The sequence below is a fragment of the Lissotriton vulgaris genome, chromosome 1_1 (genome assembly GCF_964263255.1).
Source record: "Lissotriton vulgaris chromosome 1_1, aLisVul1.2, whole genome shotgun sequence".
NCBI lineage: Eukaryota > Metazoa > Chordata > Amphibia > Caudata > Salamandridae > Lissotriton > Lissotriton vulgaris.
The window spans coordinates 1,164,936,979-1,164,960,611 of NC_141685.1; the positions used below are offsets into that span (position 1 = coordinate 1,164,936,979).

Below are 23,633 nucleotides of genomic sequence, written 5' to 3' on the forward strand. Positions count from 1 at the left end.
TGCTATTCTCAAACAGCGATTCCTTAAAAATCGCTATTTGGGAATCGCAAAATGGAAATTACCTACATATGCCCCCTAGTTCCCACAAATTACATTAGGCGCTTGAAATGGGTAAATGTATAAGAGAAGCCTGAAGTCCTAGATACAATCTCACTAGATGTTGATAATGCAATATTAGAACTAGAAGACCTTTTGGGTAACCTGGCACCTCCAGAGTTGGTAACTGGATTTCATGCCGAGGTTTTTATACAGCGTCGAACCTATTTCTATAAAAACTGTAAAAATATAGGTATGCACCACAAAAATTTAAGTAAATGGTTCAATAAGGACTGCAAGGAGGCTCGTAGTTTCCCTGGAGAAAGCAATTAAGGAAGGCGATCTGACTAGAAGTGCGGTATGCCAAGCAAATTTATGAGAAAGTTCAGGCGATTGATAAGAAATCTTGGGATGAGAACAGATAGCAGGATCTTAAATGTGCTTGCGAAAGTAAAAATCGTAAGCAATTTTGGGACATAGTTAAATGGGGCAGAGATGGCCAACCTGTAGAACCGATAAATCATGTAAGCCAAGATCAATAGGTAACGCATTTCCAATCTCAATACGCTTGCAGTATATATGATAAGGATGTGTTTGAGATCCCATATACTTACTACGATGATCCGGCTTTTAATGAAGCGGATGTTGACATCACTTTGGGGTCTGTAATGGGAGGTCAAGCACCAGGCCCGACGGAATTCCAGCTGATATATTCCTTTTCAATAAACCTAAATGGAGCCGATATATCCTGATTATAATGAATGAAATTGCTAAAGGTATGCCGGTACCAGATTCAGGGAAAGGAGCAGAGATAATTCCAATATTTTAAAAGGGGGTAAGTCACTGCCTGGAAATTATAGACCCATAAGCCTAATCGACTCATTACAAATGATTATGGGACGCCTTGTGCTAAATAAAATCCAAGATTGGATTAATGAGCAGGATATATTATCACCATTCCAGGCAGGTTTTCGGTAATGCACAAGTACCATTGACCAAACCTTTTGCTTCACATTGCTCTACTGGAAAACTGTGGTCGTAGATGTTGTATGCTGCCTTTGTGGATTTGAACTGTAGTATTTGCATTTGTGGATTTAAAGTCAGCCTTTGACCTTGTTTCCCGTAGTAGATTGTGGAGAGTAATGCAAGATCTGGAGATGCCCCAAGAACTACTAACTCTCATGGCCAGACTCCATGTGGGAAACCACGCATATATCAGGTTGGGTACCCATGGTCAGGTTACCTCCCCTTTTTGAGTGGAAAAAGAGGTGAGCCAAGGTTGTGTGATGGCACCAACGCTGCTTTCTATATTCATCAATGGTATTGTAAAATTTTTGGAAGCAAACCCAACTGATGCTCCTATATTGGTGGGCATGAAAATCCCCATCCTCATGTTCGCAGATGATACGCTATTAATTGCTAAAACACTGAGCGGTTTACAGCGAGCCCCATCACTCTTCGAGGGATTTTGCCATCTGCAGGGTTTGGAGATAAACGTGTCCAAAACAAAGTTTATGACATTTAATCCCCACACATCCTATAGAGGAGTGATGGTGCTGAATAAGTGACCCCTATAGCAGGTAAAAGATTGTACATATGGTGGGGCAAGCAATTGAATATGGCCACACTGAAATATCGTCAGTTGGCAGGAACTTTACTGGCTGAGTTTAATGCATTGTTTACAAAGCCAGTTAGGCCAGTCTTGAACAATTATAATATGAAAGTTGTTAGTGCAGTATTATATGGGGCAGAGCTCTGGGGATTTAAAAATCTTTCAAAACTAACCACAGTTGAAAATAGTTTTTTACGTAACATCAGCAACCTTCCACAAAGCACACTGGTACGGCCATTACTTTATGATTTAGGCTGGAAGGCTTTGGCTGACAGTGCTAGACTACACCCTTTGTTGTATTGGCAGAGAATCTGGTCAACACCTTTATTGACACCATATGTTGAGGGCCTAAAAAGTCTAATAAGAGCGGATCGTTATAAGAAAATTAAATGGCTACAGGAATTTAGATCTATCTTAGTAAGTATAGGCATGCCGCCCTATGGGAGAATCCAGAAAACACTTGTTTCCCTCTAAAGCACAGCTGAAGGAAAGATACTGGGGATGGGTGACTGATAACAGCTTTAGGAATAGAGATCCTTCGACACTAACAGGCCAATTCCTAGATGTAAAACCAGTACAAAAACTGGTACACCATAACAAAGCCTCACAATAGAAAGCTCTATTTCCAACTTAGAGTGGGCACATTACCCATAAAGTCATTCACTGTGAGATGGGATACAGTAGATGAGACCTCCTGCCCTACTTGACATGTAAACTTGGAGTCTTTGGCCCACTTGTTATTTGGGTGCCCCACCTATAAAGTTCTGCGGCTAACTTGGTGTTCCCCAATTTGTAGAGCTTTGGGTACCCGAAAACATGAGGTACCTCTTAGATTAATTTGCACTGAAACATGGTTACCCCTTGCCATATCTTTTTTCTTTTAGTTGCCTAAATGAAATTGGGGTTTGTTTCTTCTTTGATTCATTTTAATACTAAAGGCAGTAAGCGTAAGGCAAGAGTTGAGTTGTTAATGGAATTTCATGTCTCAATGTAAATAGACATGTTTGTATATATGTATATAACACTAGGAGGGGTTTAAAATTTTCCATTGTTTTTATAATATTTTATGCACTTATATCTTCATGGGATTTTTTTTTTTTTTACATTTTTAATATTTTGGTCATATATTTTGTATTGTATTTCTGCTTTTATGACTATTTGTCAAATAAAGCTATTATGACTGACATCACAGAACAATACATGGTCCATATTGCCCTCCCTTTATCTTACCCTATGAACTACAGTTCACAGCTACGCAATCTAAATGGATGCTTATCACTAACCTGTGCTCACTTTGCCACTGGATTTAAGATAGGCTGGCTGATGACTGTTATGAACCCGAAACTGGTCCCAGGATGCTTGTTTCCGGTCAACGAAAGACATGGCTTGGCAGTTTGGGCTGGGCTGTTCCCATGAGGCACAGGGTCAGACTGATTTGCATATGGCCATGTCTGAATTGGGGTGGTGGAGTGAGCTAAAGAATGATGATTTAAACCCAGGTCAGTTGACTGGGGGTGAGTGTTTGATTTGCTCAAACGCTCCGTCCATCATCCCCTTTGGTATCGCTTTCATCACTAACCCTGGGCATAGTTTGCGAAGTAGCGCTACACGTAGCGACGCAATGTGCACTTCGCACTACGTGAGATACGTGTAGCGCTACGCGAACTGTGTAGTGCGCTGTTCGCGATGATTGCACAGTGTCGGATGCTTGTCCGCACTGTGCAATCATTGAAAACGGCATCTTGCACAGTGCGAGCTGTTGTTTTCTGCCGCTCGTGTAGATTTTTACTCAAGCGGCAGCTTTCTCAGCGCGAACTGGTAGTTTCTCATCACGAGCGGTCGCGAGCATACGCAACCACTCGCAATGAGAAACCGGACCTCCCTGATATTGCTGATCGCGACATCAGGGATCACGAACAAGGAAAAAGTCTCGCCGGGATGTCATTTTGCACGGTCGCCAACTTGATGTTGAGGACCGCGAGCGAGCGAAAAATGCCAACTACGCTACGCGTTTTTGCACTGTGCTACGTGCAATTCGCGTAGCGCGAAGTAGCACAAACTACACGAGCGTAGCGTAGTTGTCCACCCAGGGATACTCATCACATGGTTTTCCAGTTACATCCGGCCCCTGTCAGTCCAGTCAGCCATTCACTTAATCGCAATTAAGCTGTGCACTGCCCACAGCTATGACCTGCTTTGTAATAGGGAATAGTAATCATGTAACTTCTCTTAGTGTACATTGCAGTGAATGCCTTTGTTCACATGCACTGAACGTCCTGCATGAGAGGAATGGTGCAAGAGCTAACAACAGGTTTGCTTTCTGGTCTAGGTACCACATTGAGCTATAAAAACTGTCGAATGCTGAACCTACCTAAAAGACCCCCTTATATCTGTCAGCTCCCCAACTCGCATTTGAGAGTGCTGCAGAGTATCAAATGACATACAGGCAGGGTAAGGGACGAGACGGTGATCAAGAATCCCAGGTGGTAAGGGAACTTAATGAAACAGACTAGATGAGAAAACGTGGTTTAAATTTGAAGAGAGAATGGAGACAAGTTATGGAACATGAAAAGTGGGGACGAACAGGATGCAGGTAAGAGAGACATTGGATAATGATTGTGAACATCAGAACAAGTGTGCGCAGAATATAGTTCGTCATAACCCTTAGTGAACCTATCATTAATTTTACACTTGACTAACCACAAACATCTATGGTATGAACCAATAAGTGCAAAATGTAGGGTGAATGCTGCTCATCGAGAATAAACAAGGACATCCCTATACTCAGTCGTTTCCTCTCCAGCCACATTTATCTCCAAGGACTGTCTTTGTTGAGTATACAGAGACTCCTGCATGACTAGGCACCTTGAGATGGAAAGTGGCATGCAAGCACTAACTGACACAATGCATTCTGAGACGAAAGTAATGTGTGTCATTACCATATAGCACACTGTCTTAACATTAAACTTGGTTTTAAAGTAGCAACTGTAAAAAAGCCCCTTCATCGACTGACGGTGATGCACAACTGCCATCAATTGGATACGTAAGCTGGTGCTCCATTGTGGCATCTTTGTTATGCACCTAGGAAGGCTGTGCGTCCGGAATGGGGTGACACTTCGCCCCATTTTCCTTTTGTGATGTATACTCAACATGGTTTGGCAGTCCACGAAACTGGGCTTGCATGCCTACAAATAAAAACAAATGAATCACTGATGAAACATGAAAAAAATTGGTGTGCACTCTGTCATCTTTTTGTCATTACCACATAGCCCACAGTCTTAACATTAAACTTGGTTTTGAGGTAGCAACTGTAAAAAAGCCCATTCATCGACTGACGGTGATGCACAACTGCCAACAATTGGGATACGTAAGCTGGTGCTCCGTTCCATCACAGGGAAAAATACGCATGTGAACAAATATCCGTTAACACTGCTGTGGTGTTCCAAAATGTGGATCTGAGTCCTAGCCATTACGAAAATGCCTGAAGGCCCTGTTTTTCTTTTACAATTATACCTTTCCGTTTACTATATATGTTTATTCGATGGCATACAGAGTGCTACGTTCCTCATACAAGCTTGGAAAATGCCCCTCAGGGAGCAGGACCAACAGTGTTACTCCCTCACTTACCATTCACTTGACAACCCGAAACGTTCTACGGTCTACGGAACTGTTCTTTATCCAGGCACATGCCCAAGTGATGTAACAAATCAAATCAGGCTCACAAGACAAATGATGTCCAGCTAATGTTTTTGGTAAGTTCGGCCGGCCCTTTTATTAGTTCCTCAGTTGGTCAACTAGTTAATTCTACTGTTTGTGCAATTCCCGGCAATTATCGTTATATCTTTTTGCTGCCATTCTGCTCCAAGACTGCAAAGAAGGTAGTTAATCTGCAACCTTTGGTATTTATTTTAAAAAAAATTACATTCAACCCCAACCAAGCTGGGTTTAGAGAGCATTATAGGACACACGTCGCTTAGATGGCTATATATGAGCTAGGAAGGGTTTCGGACCAGGGAGGCACTGCAGGTCACATATTGCTCGATCTGTCCTCCACATTTGATACACTTTGGAACTCCATCTTGGTGTACAGACTTAGCAGCTGCAGTCTGATGGGATGTGCCATTGATTGTGTCCATTAATTTCTCACAAATAGTTATGCCTCCCATTCCATCCAATCACAATACCTGTGCGAGTGGAGTATCTCAAGTCATTCACTAGAAGTTGGCAACTTTGGAGTGCTATGAAAGCTTTGAGGAAAATGTTGCCATATCTTCCCAAGAATGTGGAGTTTCCAATTATTCAAACCATTATGTGGGTCTACATAGAATCTGGTGATGCTCTCTATTTAGGGTAGACTCCAGCTTTGCACATTTGCGGAGCCCATTTTTTATTTGAGCTTCCAAAGTTTGCTCGTATTTCTAACCATTCTCAATACCTGCATTGCCTTTTGATAAACAAGCATTTGCAATGCAATAGGTCTCCCAGTAATTAAGTTTGAGCATTTGGCATTGCTAAATATTGCAACACTAATTGCAACAAAAGTCACCAGGTGGTGTCACCAGGGCTTTAATTGGAAGCTTTTTCAATAATATATACAAGCCATAGTTGCAGTTTTTTTTATCTGAAGCATTCATTAACTATTGACAAAGCCAATAGTACTGACTTGTTGGAGGTATGATGTTACTTGTATCATATTTCTGGATGCAATGACAGAAGCAGCAAAATACAAGGCTGGCGGCACACTATGCTAATCACAGATTTTTAGCTCATATGTTTTAAGCCACGCCCTTAATTACATTGGCCACGCCCCTTTGAGAGACCACCCCCCTCCCGCCCCTAGTTTTTTCTTCCCACTTAAAGCCCTGACTGGAACAATGCATGCGGCTTCATGTAGCTTGCAGGGGAACTGCGTCCCGGGAGAACAGCATGCCACAGGAGCAGGACACTGGAAGTGAATGACATAACTGAAAGATAGCGCCTTCTCTTGGCCTCCCTGGGGTAGGGACGGGCACACAGTGAACTGGGGTAGGCACTGGCACACAGTGATCGAAAGGGGTATGTTATAAAGGAAGTTTCTGCATCCTTGTGATCCAAAGCCGACCTTGAAACCGGTGAATCTGGGCAAATCACTATCTCCCCGTGCCTAAAAATGAACGTGTCTGTCTATAATGTAACTGGTGCTTGTGGAATGGAGCCTGATACCTTCGGGTCGAGTTCGAGCAATGAAAAAATACAGCAAAAAAATTAAGAAAAATACGCCTGCATTTCTTCCTCAATCGGTGGCTTCCAAGGCAAATGAATGATGTTTCTATTTCCTACTTTTGCATCTTTTATTTAGGGGTGGGGGGGGTGCATGCATTGTGGCTGTGAGAGCTGCGATCTAACTCCTGGTCCGCCTACATCATCAACCCAACAGTGTGATCCTCGGCAAGCTCCCTGTCCCTCTCTTTCCATTTTCTGCAAAAAAGAAAGCGCCTAGAACTGCATAGGATAGGGATTAAGGGCTCTCAAAAATCCTGCACACGTTTACATAGTCTTTCTTCTTCAAGGTAAAGCAAATGTATCAAATTAATGTCAACCACGATATAAGTCTTGTATGATTACCTTCAGATTCGTATCATATTTGGCAGTATCAGAGCGAGTTCGTGGAGATCCTATGTTACCATGACATGCTTGTTCCCAGGCACAGTCAGCCCAGTGCTGTGAGAGGCGGGTTGGCTTGAGGGCATCGGAAGATCTGCAATGGGGCTAGCGCCGTGCTACAATGTGTTGTACAGAAAAGTACTGAATTCAGTCAACATAATGGCAATTATTTCAATCTAGACTGCAGATTCAATTAACTGCTTATCCTGAAAATCTGGCATATATATCTGACCTTCCTGGATCTATATTGGACACCCCTGGTCTGGAGACGGCTACTAACCTGCATTCGTGGTCACTTCAGCATGCAGCCAGTTATGTACAACAGAGAAGTGTTTCAAAACATTCAAAAAACTCATTCTCCAGGAGGGTCTCCTTACCTGTAGCTCCTTTCCGTAGAAGCGGACCATGGAGGCATAGGCCACCTGCACCAGCTGGGTCTCCACAAAGTGGGCTTCGGACACAAACCTACGACGGCGGGCCAGATCTGGGTGAGTCCCCGTCGGGGGGTGTCCAGTCCTCCTCAGTGGCGCTGTCTATGGGACCTGGTACGTGAATGTCCGCTCTTAGGGTGCCACTGTCTGAATCTGGGTGCCCCCATGGCCCGGGCGCCCTCGCCGCCGCATAAGGTGAGGCGTCATGTGGTCCTCCATTCCCCCCGGCACCCACGCCCTCTCTCCCTGCTCAAGGTGCCTCCCCAACAGTTCTCCTTCCAGATGGTCCTTCCTGTGGGCAGCTGGTTGAATGAGGTACTCTTCGCCGCCCACAACGAAGGATCCACGGACTCCCTGCGCCCATAGACCGTGCCCGAATAGAAGCACCCCCTGAGCCCAGCGCCGACCTCACTGCTGCCAGCCATGCCCCCACCCCTCCCGTGCCGCAGGGACTCCGCTCGCAGACCCGGTGCTAGGAAGCTAGCGTCAGGTGCCAGACGCAGCAGGAAGACCCTCCCAAAGGCAGAGAGGCGAACACGTCAACACCAAACAGCATAAGTGCAAAAGCAAGGAGTTAGAGAATACTCGAAGACCTCACCACACTCTACAACCTCAAGGGGAAAGAGTGATTGTGCAAAATAAATTAAAAGACAGTAATAAATATATTTAGCTACCCTTGAACTAGACGCCAAAAGCAATACGACAAACAGAAAACTACGGTGCAGGCTGATTTATTGCAACCCAAGTTGTAAATAGTTTGCTCAAAGACGAACATCTTGGTAGTAACTTCTCCAGGCTGTGCTTTCTAAAAAAACAAGATGAAAAAAAACCAAAGACGTGCGCGTGACGAACTTCGTGGGGCGGGACTTCCATTTCGTGCTGGAAGCTCGCGCCCACGGAGTGGCTAGCCAGGAGAGGAGCAGTGGTGACGCGGGGCTCCCATGCCCGAAGGAGACCCCCGCGGTGGCGGATGAAGTCCGGAGTGGCGGTAAGTGGGCGGGGGGGCGGCTCGGTGCACTTGTGTGTGTGTGTGTGTGTGTGTTTGTGTGTGTGGTTGTGAGCGTGTGTGTGTGTTAGCTTGTGTGTGTATGTATGTGTGCGACGGCGGGGGGGGCTCGATGCACTTGTGTGTATGTGTGGGGGGGTGTCTCTGTATGTATGTATGTGTGCGTGCGTGGGCGCTCGTGTGTGTGTGTCTCTGAGAATGCGCATGCGTGTGTCGTGTTGGAGCTTTCCAGGAGAGGAGACAGGAGCTGGCCACAGCGAGCAAGTTCGCGTGCGCATGGCCCGCTCCATTCCCCAGCGCACGGCCAGCTCCTGTCCCCTCTCTTGGAAAGCAGAGTCGGTCACAATAGGTCTCTGGCGAGACCGCGCTTTCGCGCGGTTCAACGCCAGGAGACCTAAAAAAAAGTAATGTTTCCAAAAGCATATGCATTCAATTTAAAGTACTTCACAGACAAGGACCAGGATTTACCAGACTGCACTATGCTTAGTACCACCACCACCCCCCCCCAAAGAGAACTTTATGGTCATCATCTGCTTGTCTCCTTCAAATACCCCAAATTAAAAAGTGTTGTCAAAGAGGCAGGTAGCAATTAAGTGGAAGTCTGTCAAGCTAACCTTGAGAAAGAAAACAAGCCTACTAAGATTCAGGAAACTGTTCAAAATTAAGCTATTTACACAATAGAATTCTAAAGGTTTCCTCCAATTTAAGCAAGAGGAAACAGGTGGCTAATCACATACTACATAAAAAGTTAAATTAACCTGTCCCATGACCTTTTGATGCCAAAAATCGCACTACAGATAGAGCCTTGTGAGCCTCACGAGCCTTGTGAGTTTTTCTCTGGTTTAAATTTGGAACCATCAAAGAGAACCCCTTATATCTGTCAGCTCGCCAAGCTAGCTTGCTGCTAACCATGCTGCTCTACCTTTCCTTACCCTAAACATGAAAACACCATAAGGGAAGGTGCACACAAAGGAAGTCAATAGAGAAAAATATTTTTAGTAAGTATCTTCTTCTTTATTCAGAATATTTTTCTGTTAGCACAGGCACAGCCACCGCGTTTCGTTCCCTTTCGTGCCGTGGGAACTTCGTCAGGGCAGCAGTATTTTCCACGACGCGACAACAGTCTTGTGGCCGAAATGAATTGAAGGACCAGTAATAAAAGTCCCTTTGCTTGAGTCAAAGTGGCACCCCGGTTAAAGTATACTGCAGGATCCACCTTATGAAATAGTCACTTTTAATCCGGATACAAAAAAGTCAATAAGAGCGGAATTCTTGATAAAATTCTGAGACGCTCCTTATGCTTCAATGTGGGCTAACCAGGGAGTCCTATCAAAGTCCTCTATTGCAAAAGGTCGGAGCTATGTAGAGTTGGGTACGTCAATCCCCATCCGTCCGTCTCGCTAAGTAAGGCGATGGGATGATTGATTATTGCCGTCCTTATCCCCGGTAGCAAAAGTTGGGCCAAATAAGACCTAAATCAAATCAGAGCTGCATGTGCTGCACCTGTGATAAGGCACCGGCACCAAGTACTCCCATCAGGAAAGGACGCCTTTCCTGACCCCCTAAAAACAACTCCCCAAAAGGGGGAATTAACTTCCAGGACGTGCTGAATACCAGATCCTTGATAAAGTACAAATATGTACTCGATTGCATGATGCAGTTGTCGAACCCAGATTTAGTCTTTCTAACAGAAACCTGGGCTCGTGATACTTTTGAGCCTGACTGGAACATTGCTCGTCCGGAAGATATCGAGTAGTCTGTGTAGACAGGAAAGGGAAAAAACAGGGAACATTGCCTTACTATATCACTCCTACCTCAGAGTAAGCACGGAGCCTACCCAGCAACTCGAAGCCGAGGCCGTGAACTTTAATATTAAAATTAATAACACTTGGACCTTCCCAGGCCTACTTCTCTACCGGCTGCCGGGCTAAGGTCTACATTTATTCAGTCACTCCAGACTCTCATAGAATCTTGTCTAGGGGTTCCCTACTTACACAATTCTAGGTCATTTTAACTTTCACATCGAATCCAACAGTAGTGACACAGCCATACTGCTGGGCAGTCTGGCTGGATTCGGTCTGACCCAAATTATCTCTGAACCCACGCACAGGGCTTGCCACACCCTAGACAGCATTTTTACCAATAATCCCAATATCATAGTGGAGAAATTTTTTTCCCTTACCATGGACAGATCACAAAGCCATCTATTTTAAAGTACTGATCCCAGAGAGAAACAGGTCCCACCTAAATAACACGCCCCTTGGCTAAGGCGCGCCCCTGGTACAGAATACAAAAAAATTAGTTTGAAGAGGCCCTTGATAGGAACCCTCCCATGCCTCTCTCAGATAACAACCTGGCAGCTAATAACTTTGAAGATTGGATTAGATTAGTAGTACCAGTTGGCCCCGAAAAAAATAAAGAAACATAAAATAAGTCAGGCTTCAGCACCCTGGTATAACTCGGATCTTAAAATTATTAAATCCAAATGTAAACCATTAGAACGAAAATGGAGGGTTCACAATAGCAGGGAATGCAAAGCAGCCTACAATCTAGCCCTGAAGGAATACAAGGAAGGTATCAAAAAAGCCAAAATGAACTACTTCACAAACAGAATAGACAAAGCTAAGAACTCTTCTAAGGAGCTCTTTAGGACGTTCACTGCCCTTTCTAAGCCGCAACAGGATCACCAGTTCATACCAGATCAAAACTTCTGTAATAAGATTGCTAACCTTTTTTAAACCAAAGAACAATTAGTCTACAATGAACTCTTAACAGCAGCCCCCAACTCAACTGAACAACAAGAACCCAGTCCACAGTAGCTTGTCCAGCTTCTCCACACTAACAGCAGAGAAAGTTAATAATCTGCATTTACTGATTGAGTCAGGTTCGCCCAATGACCCGTGCCCCCTGCCATACTACATCTGGTTTCAGAAAAGGTCAGTATCCATCTAATCCCTATTCTAAATAAGGTGATCAGTTCAGGGACTTTTCCAGTGTCTTGGAAAAACACATGTAAAAGACCCATTTTGAAGAAACCCTCCTTAGACCCCACAGAGGTAAAAAACTACCATCTAATATCATGTCTACCAACAGCGGCTAAAATTCTAGAAAAAATGTCAATACTGAACTATATCTAGATTCCAATGACCTCCTAGACCCCACCCAACATGGCTTCAGACCACGCCACTCTACAGCATCTGCCCTGATAATGGCTACAGAGGAGATTCACAAACAGCTGGATGGAGGGGGAAGAGCAGTCCTTATCCTTTTTGACCTATTAGCAGCGTTTGACACCGTTAATCATGCAGTACTAACAAGGTGGCTGAAGGCCATAGGGGTTAAGGAGTAGGCGCTAACCCTACCCCCCTCTTTCCTGACATACAGGGAGCAGAGGGTGTGCTGGGACAGTTTGAAATCAGATAAGTTCTGCATCCCATGCGAGCTGCGAGCTTAGCACTGTCACCAACCCAATTTAACATCTCTGTTACCCCTTTAGACACGCTAATCCGAGAGCATGGCTTCACGTTTGTCTTGTATGCAGAGAACACTCAGATAGTTATATCTATCTCGTTGAGTGTTGAAATCACAGCTGCCTGGTTCCACAATTGTCTGAAGGACATTATGGTGTTGAAATAAAAATGTTCTAGCTGTATTGTTTATGTATTGTGCACCTTAAGTTAACATTTGCGGCACCATTTTATGTTTAGCCGCCATTTTGAGTCATGATTGAAACTGATCTCTTTCCCTGCCCTGCTGAAAGCAGCTGTAATAGTTTTTGTTTCTTCAAGGTTGGGTCTTGCTGTACTAATGAATGCCCTGTTCTTATTAGCGCATAACCTTCCCACTTGAGGGATGGATGAATCTGAATTTCCTCAAATTGAGGACAGATAAAATAGAGGTCATGGAGTTTGGGAGAGCCCACCTATATGGAACTAAGCATGGTGGCCAACAGAGGCAGGGATCTCTTCCCTTCCATCTGCTCAGGCGAGAAACTTGAGAGTAATGTTTGACAATCAGTAAAACTTTACAGGGCAGATTAATCTCCTGACTTCCACTTGCTTCTTCTTATTAAAGATCTTACGTAAGCTCCTGCCCTTCATCCCTCAGGACTTCAGAAAAATGGTAATAAGTGCGCTAATCCAATAAAAAATAGACTATGGTACCTCAGTTTTTGGGCATTGACAAGTACCAGATAGCTAAATTACAGTCACTGCAGAATGCCCCAGCACGTCTATTACTTGACATCCCTGAATACCACTTCATCTCCGGTAGCATTAGGCAGCTCCATTGGCTTCCAATTTAACAATGTGCTGAATTCAAAGCCCTGTGTCTGGTACATAAGGCACTATATGGTGAGGAAGCCTTGGTCATCCAGAAACTATTCGTCTGACACGCCCCATGGTGGAGTCTCAGATCAGCTAACACAGGGCTAGTTCAAGTTCCTAAAATCCAAAAAGCCAGATGGGGAGGGAAAAGCCTATCCTACCCGGCAGCCAAACTCTGGAACAGTCTGCCGATCACCATTATGCTACAGCCTAACAGGCCTCAGTTTAGAAAAATGATCGAGACCTGGCTCTAATTCCACAAATAATTGTGGTACTTGCCTGGATAACACTCGACATGCCACCCTTAGAGTCAAGACACTTCGGCATTCGTGTCCTTTACAAATATGCTACTTACTTACTTACTTGGGGGAACTAACTCATGAAACTTTTTGAAAGCAGCCTAGGGAATAAACTTGGGCTGTGCCTAGGGAAAATCTTGGCTAAGTTGTTGCGAGGACCGAAATTCACAGCATTCTCTTTCTAGGTCCTTTCATGGTACCCTTACCTGAGTCTCTTCTGCATTTTCCTCATTTCTTTGTTTATTTAACTGGCTCTTACCAGAATCTAAAAGGACTTTATTACACTTGCATCTAGGAAACATGCACCAGTTAATTATATACATTCCCTTAATTGCTCCAGGGTTATGTTGTTGAGATCTACATCTTCCCATCTATTCTTCACCATCTTTCTAGGCAGATTGTAGTTTAAAGTAACAGCACTTATCAAGTACTTTTTGCGACTTTTGGAACTAGAATCTAGTGATCTTAATGGCCTACAACTAATGATCAGAAGCAGTTTGGAAACCGCAATGCCCTCAGGGGGTACTAGGTCTTATTCAAGATGATTGTGTTCGTCCTGAGGCTGACTTAATGGGTGCACACGTACTTGACTCTCAGGACAGCGAGCTAAACAGTTCAAAGCTTAGTGAGGGAGGTGATGTGAAGTTAGAGACTCCAAAATCAACAGTGCACACAAGAACTTAATAATGGACTGCCCAGTCAACACTTACATTTATGAAGCAAAAACATATTACACTACTACTTGATATTATTGAAATAGAAAATATGGAATGCAAGCCTAACATCTAACACTACATAATCCTACTCATTTCTACAAGAGCAATACTAGTCAGAGAAATTCAGACAAGTTAAGGCACACTTGTGATGTAGTGAGTGGCTTCTCAGTGGGCATGGAGGTGATTCTTTCTCCCATACATCTACTGGTCCTTTAAAAGATGTCACAGGCAATGTTTAGTCCCCAATCCTTGTTCACACAGCAGCACGTTACATTAAACTTGTGTTGCAATTTGAGTCAAGAGCGAATGCTATATGGATTATCTGTCATGCCCTGCCACTCAGCCCCACCACCTCCTGAAGTCATTTTGGGGAGTGCAGATGGTCACAGGCATGCCGGTTAGTTGTTGCATGTAACATAAGTTCATTGTAAGAACAAAATATGTTCTACAATATGTGCTCTAGAAACACCAACCAAGACAATAAGCATTTCGGATGTGACAAGCACACTTGCAAGCACCAAGGCACCAAGCACAGTTCACTGCCTTAATGCAGCTGTGGGATGTGGTTAGTGTTGCTCAGGAAGCACACATTAGTAATTAGATATGACTTGCAAATAGTGATGGGCACATCATAGACCCTATGCGTCTTGCTGTTTCAACTAGCAGCGCAACCATTAACTTCTAGGCCAACATGGGGACCAATGATAATCTTAATGCCAAGTGATGGTTATCAAAAATGCCAATTGGTAGACAAGGGTGCAGGGCTCCCCCTGGGGTCCAGCAGTTCTACTTCTCCCGAAGACCCTGCAGTGTAATCAGTGCTGGTAGACTTGTTCAGCCTACTTCCTGCAGGTAGTTCCTCCATTAGGGCTATAGCTGGACTCTGATTTGGGTAGACCCCTATGGCAGGGACACCTTCAATGACCCTCTCTTAGCCTGCAGGTTGACTCCTCATTCACGGCAGGCCATCAGCTTTGCCAGTAGCAGATCTCAGATGTAATCACCTCACTCAGCTGAAAAGCTGGTTGTCCAGGACACAAGCCCTGGTCTTCGGGGATTCCAGCACGACTGTAAAGTAATGCTTCTACTTGTCAGCAAGAAGTCCTAGAACAATGACTTATCACATCAAGGTCAGTAGACTTTCCACTCATCTACAGGCACAGGTAAAAGCTATGCCATATCAGCCTGCACCACTTACACACTACCACCACTGTCGGTCTCAAATGATAGAGTGAGCTGATAGTTGTCACATTCACTAAGGAGGGCAAGCTGGGAGCTGCCCACTAAGGAGGGCATGCTTGGTGCTCTCCTTCAAACCACAGACACTGACAATGGGCTGCAATGTCACTAACTAAAAAGGGTCCTTGTATGGACCGAATGATGTGTGCATTGAGGCAAAAAAAGGTCATATTCATATGGGAGCAACATGACAGATATGCGTGCTCGCAAATCATGCAAGGAACCTTCCTGTTACAATAGGACTTCTTGATCTATATGCATGTTCCCATGTGTCAACAGCAATTCCTGCTCTCCATCATGCATGTTCCATGTTTTCCCTTCTTTCCATAAAAATCTGAATGTATGTGCTTTACTCAGTTGTTAATCTCATATTTTCCCATGGCATGCCCTACTCTATCTAGACGTGTCGTTCTTGTCCCTTGTTTAACCCTGTAAGATAGATCTCCTTTTAATTTTACAGCAATCGCTCTGCTAAACGGATTGCGTTTTTTGCAGACTGAAATTTTACACTGTCCTCTGAAAATGGCTTCCCCTTTTTTCCTGTTTGTCAAACATCTTCTGAAGTATCTGCTTTCTGCTTGTTCCCTGCACTTTACCAGATGCTAACTTGTACAATATCAATGGTTTGTTTTACCTGCCCTCTTACATTTCTTGCCGTAGTACTTGCATTTTTGTTTTCCCCTATTAAATGCGGTCCACAAGTGTCAGAATTAACAGATAAATCCATTCATTTCCAATTTTTGTTGTAGTTTCAGACATTTTCCTCCTGGCTTCTTTCAGACGATTCAACTTTTTTCCTAGCAAGGAGGGAAATCTATTGCAAGGCAGTTGTGCTAGCAAAATGCTATGAGTTTTGAATTTTGTTTAAGTATTACCCTGCACTTCCCAAGCCATGAACGGAAAGGAAGAGGAGCTGGCTTAGTACACTCATACTTCATGAGATTTAATATATTTAAGCAGCAACTAAATCAGCTGCCAACAGGTTATTTGAAAGTCAGCACAGAATTACCCTTTTAACCAACAAAAAATAAAGTGAATATTTCTAACAAGCCTGCGTGAAAAAATCTCTGCAAATAATGCATTCCAGTAGATTCATTTTTTTCTCAAGAAAAAAGGTCATATGCAATTAAAAAGGTCATTGTATTCATGTTTTATGTTTTTAGTAGTTATGCGTCTTCAAAATCACTATCCTCTTTCTTGCTACCTCCCTCCTTCCCTCCGCAGGAGGTAGAAAGACTGTTTGGTGCCTGACTCTAGGGCCAGATGCCAAGACAGTCTCACACCCCATACCATTTATTTTTTAGACACCAATCCCTAGTGGGCTCTCTGCTCGCAGGAGAAGGAAGATGGGAGATGAACCCTCCAATTTTCCCCTTAAGGGGACTTTAAGACCGTCGGGTACCAGTGCCAGTATGGGAAAGCCCAACACGCAAGTCATTTCCCACGTTTTCCCTGATGATCTGGTGAACTTTCTGACCGGTCCTTGGGAGGGGAAGATAGGGGGGAAACAGTCCGATGTGGCGTCCCAGAGGGTAAACCCCACCAAAATGCCATGGAAAAATGAGAAACAGAATCAGTGGGGTACTGGAAAGTCTGGCATCTGGCCCCACCCATGTGTGTCAGACTGTATTTCTGCCCATAGGGGAAGGCACAATGAAGGTTTATCCCCTCTTTCAGTCTGTGTCAACACTACACCCTAAAAATCTTTCCACTTGCTATGGGGAATGTGTGCAGAATTTGGGCTCTTGGTGATCTGGCACCCAAATAATCCTATAAGCCTTGCGCATTTCAGAAGACGCAAGACTCCGGGGAATACAAGGTGGTGTGGATTGCATAGATGAAATTGTGTTTTCCTACCCAGAGCATCCTAAAAAAACCTAAAAAACATGCCTAAAACATTCATTTTTAGGTCTCGCCTATGCCGCGCACATGCGCTACCTAGGAGACCTTTAGCCGTCGTTCAGCTCTTTTTCGAAGCACACATTCGAGCTTGTGGCAGCATCCACCTTGCGGGAGTGCGCAGGAGCAGGCCACAAGCACGAGTATGTGCTTCGGAAAAGAGCAGACTGCGCGCGCACACACATACGCACATTATTAGGATTTTTTTAATGTTTAATTTTGGGTATGTCTTACATACATGTACTCCTATAATGAGCACACAAACGTATGCATAAGAGTGCACAATCCTGCTTCTAATAACAAAACCAGCAATGGAAAAGCCAATAGTTGCGGGTTTAATTTAACACATTAAGAGAGGGATTAAAAAATCCGTTTTGTCTGCAATAGAACATTAAAGCCAGGCCCATTTACTTTGTTGCTGCTTGTTTTAACGTTGGTAATATGAAATTCCTTACTGTCTACTGTTTCATGTAGCACTTTGCATAGGGTGTGTTTTTGTTAAGAAAGATCATACTGAATTTTGAGTAATATCAATTTTTACGTCTTGCCTAAGACCTTTAGCCATCGTTCAGCTCTTTTTCGAAGCACACACTAGTGCTTGTGCCGGCATCCACCTTGCAGGAGCGAGCCGGAGCGAGCCGCAAGCACAAATATGTGCTTTGAAAAAGAGCAGACTGCACGCGCACACACACACGCACGCATGCAGCACTCCCGGGCCTGAAAGGCATACTACTACCCGGTTTGACTGCGGATGAAATGCTAAAAATAAATTCAATTTGCAAACCACAGCTGGAATCAAATAAACAAGCATCCATTGGCATTATTTATGCTTAGATGGTCTATCTAAGGGTTTTCTTTCTCTTTCTGTCAGGATCCGACGGATGTGCCTGCCTGACATGAAGGAACTACGTCTCCCAGAATGCTTAGGGTAGAGGGACGGGCCACAGAAAGCTTAAAGAATCATGGGAGCCAACAACTGATGCACGTGATTCGTCATTCCGAGAGGCAGGTAGCGGACGCCCTGTCCCCGCGGAGTTTTGCGGAGGTTGACGAAGTTCCTACTCCCTGATTAACTGTTCCCGTTGCTTGTTCCGTGGTTGTGGAGCAAGGCTTTGCTGCGTGGTTCGGCTGAACTACGATTCCTTTCTCGGCAGGTACCGGCTGGGCTGCCATCTTCGGTTGCGGTGAGTGGTGGCGAGAGACGCCGGATTTGCCCCCTTCGCACCATCACCGATTTTCGAGCCTCGACAGCACCGGCTGGTGCTGTCTTCCTTGAGTAGAGGTTTGGCGAGACGTGTGAGACGCAGGATTTCCCCCTTCGGGTTCTGGCCATCCTACTGGTTTCTGTGGGTGACGCGAGAGACGCCGGATTGCCCCCTCCGCGCTCCCACGCCAAGACCCCTTGACAGATACCGGCTGGTTCTGTCCTTCTGGTGTGGTGTGTGTCGCGTGAGACGCCGGATTGCCCTCTCCGCGCTCGCACCAGGAAGCTCTCTTTGTTTTGCGGCAATACCGGCTGGTACTGCCATCCTTATTATTGTGGTGAGACGCAAGAGACGCAGGATTGCACCCTCGGCGTTCTCACAATCTCTACGCCCTCATGTTTGGCGCTCGGCTGAGCGCACACTCCATTGCTTTTGGAGCTCTTCTCTGTTAGAGTCAAGAGACGCTGGATTTGCCCCCTCTTGAAACTCTTATCTGCTCCTTGATTTTGTTGTTGAGAACTAGACTAGTAGGGTTGCCTTTTGCTTTCCTTTGGATAATTGGTATCTTTTGGTCACCACGTTGGTGATTTCCCCAGGTGGGAGGATTTTGTTTTTCTTTTCTTCTGAACTGAGGAATCAGCTGTTCCCGTTCTCATTGAGGTTGTTATTTCCCTACGCCCCTGAGTCCTTAGCAGGAGCTGAGACGGGAAGGGGTCACCTCCTGAAAGATATCAGGTACCGTTCTGTATCCATTCCATACATTAGTTATCAATGTAGGAGAGGGAGTGTTTCTGATCCGTGTCCTCTTTGTTTCGTTACAGGACCTGATTACCAGGGGTTGTTTAACCCCGACTTTTCCCTAGCCTGACTGCCTTCGCACTCTGTATGTGTATGGTACACCAGAGTGCAGGGACGTCTCAAGGTGGACCCCTTTAGAGCATCTCTTCGATCCCGAGGAGCTACAACCGTGACACTTTGTACCTTCATGTGATAAAAGTCTAAACAGTGTCCTTCCTTTTTCCCTTCTTTCCTTTCTAGCTTCCACCCTTCATTTCTTCCAGTCTTCCTTCGTTCTTTCTTAATGCATTGCTTTCTATCTTACATCTATCCATCCATGCATTTTCCTCATAATTTTTTGTTTCTATATTTCTTCGTCTTTCTTTTTTCCTCTTCCTTACGTTCCTTCCTTCCTTAATCGCATCCTCTTTCCTCTGCTTCCTTATTTCCCTTCTCCTCTACCTCCTTCACCGCTTCTTCCTTTCTTCATGACTGCCTACACTCTTTCCTTCCTTTCCCACTCCTTCCCCTCATTCTCAACATACTTATTTCCCCCTCATCCTTCCTTCCTTTTTACCTTCCGCCACTCATTTGCTCCTTCTTTTCCTCATGCCTTCCTTCTGTCATTCCTTCGTTTTTTCCATCTCCCCCCCCCCTTTCTTTTCAGGGTGCTCATAAAAGGAAATCTTCATGACATAATGCTGTACATTGCCATGCTTTTGTGCGAGCCTTATTAAGATTGGACAAACTGGGTTGATTTTGCTTGGAATCTCATTTTAGCCCCTACGATTCACACAAGCCAGGCAGGCTCCAAACATCCAAACATGCATGACACAAAATATTTCTGCATTTCTGTACTGGTGCATCATATTTCCGATCAGGGTTTACAAACGAGTTACACATTGCTACAGAGCGAATTCCACCATAACATAATACCACCAGCCCTTGGCTGTAGTGCAACAGGGTGGAAAATAAATAGCTGTGGCATTTTTTAAAGGGCTATTTAAAAGTGTGGATACCTGGCAGCTCAAACTTACATTTTTACCTAGCAACATAGTTTACAACACAATGTTATACATCACATTATTTGCTGTCTTAAAAACAGTGCAAACAACAGCATACCGAGCTTAAAAAATACTGGAGTAAAATTACGTGCCTTTTTGTTTGTTTACTTTAGTCAAAATGTATTTTCGTACTTTTAAAATTAGCCCATTTTCTTGCTTTATTGTTTGTATTGTACAGGTAGTAGTTGAGTAAGTAAGGAAAAGCAATACTTTCATACGTAGATAATGCACCACTTGCCCAATGATTGCGTTGAACATTTCTTACTTTAAATTGTGGAATGACCGGATATTAACAGGATAATGTGCTTAGAATTGATAAACACATAAGGTTACAAAGGTGAGACCTATTGGCTATGCCAATGCTTGTTCTCTCTCTTTCCATGGTTGGCTGCAACATTTCACAGTGGGATCAGACGAGACCCATTGAACCCTGCCAACCCTGGTAATTTCTCAAACCTAAAAGCCTGAAGGGATTCCAGGGTGGCGTTGCTTACATGGATACCAGCATGTTTTCTTACCCAACGTCTTAACCCCTCATTCCTACATTTCTCCAGATAAAAAGCATGCCCCCCCCCCCCACATCATTGGAATGGTCCAAAACTGTAATCATGTGAATATCACAATAAACATATACTGACTTCACATGGTCCAAGTTATGACTGGTTTCGGTTGCAGGTGATAGGCCGACCCACACAAGTGGGATCCTGTTTTATCTGGTGAAGTGTAGGAATACCAGCTGACTCACTGAGCCCACTGCCTCACAGAAATATGAGATAACTCTGAAATTTCTACAGACATTTGATGTTTGCAGGGCAATATGCATTTGGTAAATAATGGGACACACAACATACCACCCTGGATTACCCTAGGTGTCTAGGTTTTAGAAATATCTGGGGTTGGTAGGTTTTCCAAGGTACCGGCCTGCCCTGGGCCTCAACTCCGCTCATAAAGTCGGGGCATAAATGAAAGAAGAAAATATAGCCATGAGAAATTAAAATAAGCAACCCAGGAAACTATAATCAGTGTTTACCAAGCAACAGGCACACACATGATTGGCATAACTAGTGTAAAAGGGAACTCATAGTTAATCTACTCACTAAATCTGAGGGGCATACGACTGTAAGGCCCCAACCTATGCGGATCTGTAGTAAGAATGCCAGGAGAAGTCTGGATCAGTAGAAGTGCTACACAAAGAACCAGCAGGTGCTTAAGGAGATTCAATCAGTATAAATGTTTTACCCCTTGTCAGTAGCCTTTCATTCAAAATGCAGCGTGTAGCCAAGGAGACACAGTTCGCTGGGTGGTGGGGCTCTAAGAAGAACAGCGTGCATTGCCCTGTCGATGTATGCAGGGCATTAAGGGGTTAATGCTAATGAGATGAAGTTGCCAGGATAGTTAGTGTACCGTGGAGGTGCAGTAAGGGCACCATATGTTGATTAATTACGGTCTAATTTATAGATAAAAACCTCAATAAAAACCCTCAGCAAAGTAGGATGTTACAACAATTAAATCAAAAAAGTAGTGTGACTAGAATGCAGACACTATTTAATAAACGGCACTCAACAATGGGGAGTGCAGTACTCCTGGGAAACGGAGTCCTATGGCAAAGCAAATCGTATGTATAAAGCATGCCACCAAAGTGTGGGGGAAGACTTCCATCCTTGAAGTGGATTGGACTTCTATTATAGACATGGAAACACTTCCCACTCCTTTCTTACTCACTCACATGAACTGACCACCAGCACCTTCTTGCGTTTATTCTCATTTTGAAGGACAACAGGGAGAAGCCCTAAATGCTTAACATAGTCAATCAAGGTTAACCTAACATCCCTCTCATTAAATATTTTCAGAAGAATAAAAAACATAGGTAAATGTGTGAAATAAAACGCTGGGAAGCATTTTTTTATTATCTGGTGCAATTGTGCTAAACGTTAATTAAATTAACTGCAATTATGATTATATTGACTATTGTACCGTATCTGCAGTACCGTATTTGCATGGATATGATTTTCAATGTAAAGAACCAACAACAAGAAAATAATTTAAATTACCAAACCAACCCATTTACTGCATTTCAATGAACCCAAAACAATAAAGTACGTATAAATATATCTCAACCTTTTATAAAAAATAATTACTAATTTGCATCTTACCGGGAGAAGAATTGAAGGCATCCAAGGAACTGTCTGAAGAAAAACTTGGTGTCTGAATAGAAGACGATCTGGTAATGCGCCTGACCGGAGGCTACAAAATAAAAAAATAAAAATGTTTTCTTTCTTTCCTATCAATGCTTAAAATATATACTGTTTATGACCTTATATTACCAAGTACATATAGGGAATGCATCGTAAAAAGTCAACTTCACAGCTATTCAGCCTCTATGCAGCCCAAGGCCAGTGAATATCTGGGAAATATGGGGGGCTCAGGAGCCCCACTTCACATTCTGCATGTGAGCCTCATCATGTTGCATTACAGTACTGTACTGCTCCTTCCCCAGACATAGAGGAGTTAATATATAAAAAGAACATTAAGTACTGATTTGAAAATGCAAAGGTGATGAATGGAAGGGGCGCTAGGTGGCGCACTTGCGAATGGCTGCCACCATGTGAGGCTCTCGCCGCCCAGCGACTTTTATCCTACAATTCTCCTGATGTTTGGCACCCCCGGTGGCATCTGAGTGCTGCGTTTGCTTGCCGTGCCCCTCCGGTACCTGCATGCCAAATCTCCGCCCGTTCGACTGCAAGCTGCGCCTGTGGACCGCTTGTGACTGATCAGCGGGAGACGCTTGCAGAGCTCGTCCTGCGCGGACGCCGGCTGTTGCACCTACGCCGGTCCGTGGCTTCGCACGAGGGCACAGGCCGCCGGGGAAGAGCATCTCTGCACCCGGCGCTGTCGCCGCCGGACATGACTTGGCCTGTGCGCTCGCAGCCATCGCAGCATCAGCGGAGGCCCCCCCCCGACTCAGGGGGCAGAAGATCAAAGGCAGTAAGCGGGAGGACTCAACTGTGGTGAGCCCCGAGCCCCTGTTCCCCCCCCCTCTCTCCCCCCATTCTCTCCTCTCTTTGGAACCTGTGGTGCCCCAGCACGCTCTGGGAGGCGGTTGGCGTCGTAAATACCTGGGACATATAGGTGGCATTTGAAGGCCACAGACACCAGCATGGGCTGCCACCTACATATGCAGCAACTAACAGGATGACTCACTGATGCCTGCCTGATTGCCCTGCCTGCCTTCTAGCGAGGCATCTCTCCATAGGGGGCTCGGCCGCTGGTCTGGAGCGCAGGGGGGAGGGGGACAACTACAGGCACGACCAATGCGGTTTCCTATGGCCTGAACCCCAGTGCACCATCATCAGCCCGGAGACCTGCGAAGGCCTTCTGCGT

The 23,633-nt window shown here is 44.6% G+C and overlaps 1 protein-coding gene across 2 annotated transcripts in view; it reads right to left on the minus strand.

Annotated features, from left to right (window-relative positions):
- Positions 1-23,633, minus strand: part of VDR (vitamin D receptor) — a 1,262,566-nt gene that overhangs the window by 778,870 nt on the left and 460,063 nt on the right. For both annotated transcript variants that reach the window (XR_015309792.1, XM_086964248.1), the window contains exon 5: positions 22,406-22,496. Coding sequence is in view for 1 of the 2 variants with exons in the window: in XM_086964248.1 (XP_086820374.1) it covers positions 22,406-22,496 (91 nt within the window). In the remaining variant the exon portion in view is untranslated. The remainder of the gene's footprint in view (positions 1-22,405; positions 22,497-23,633) is intronic.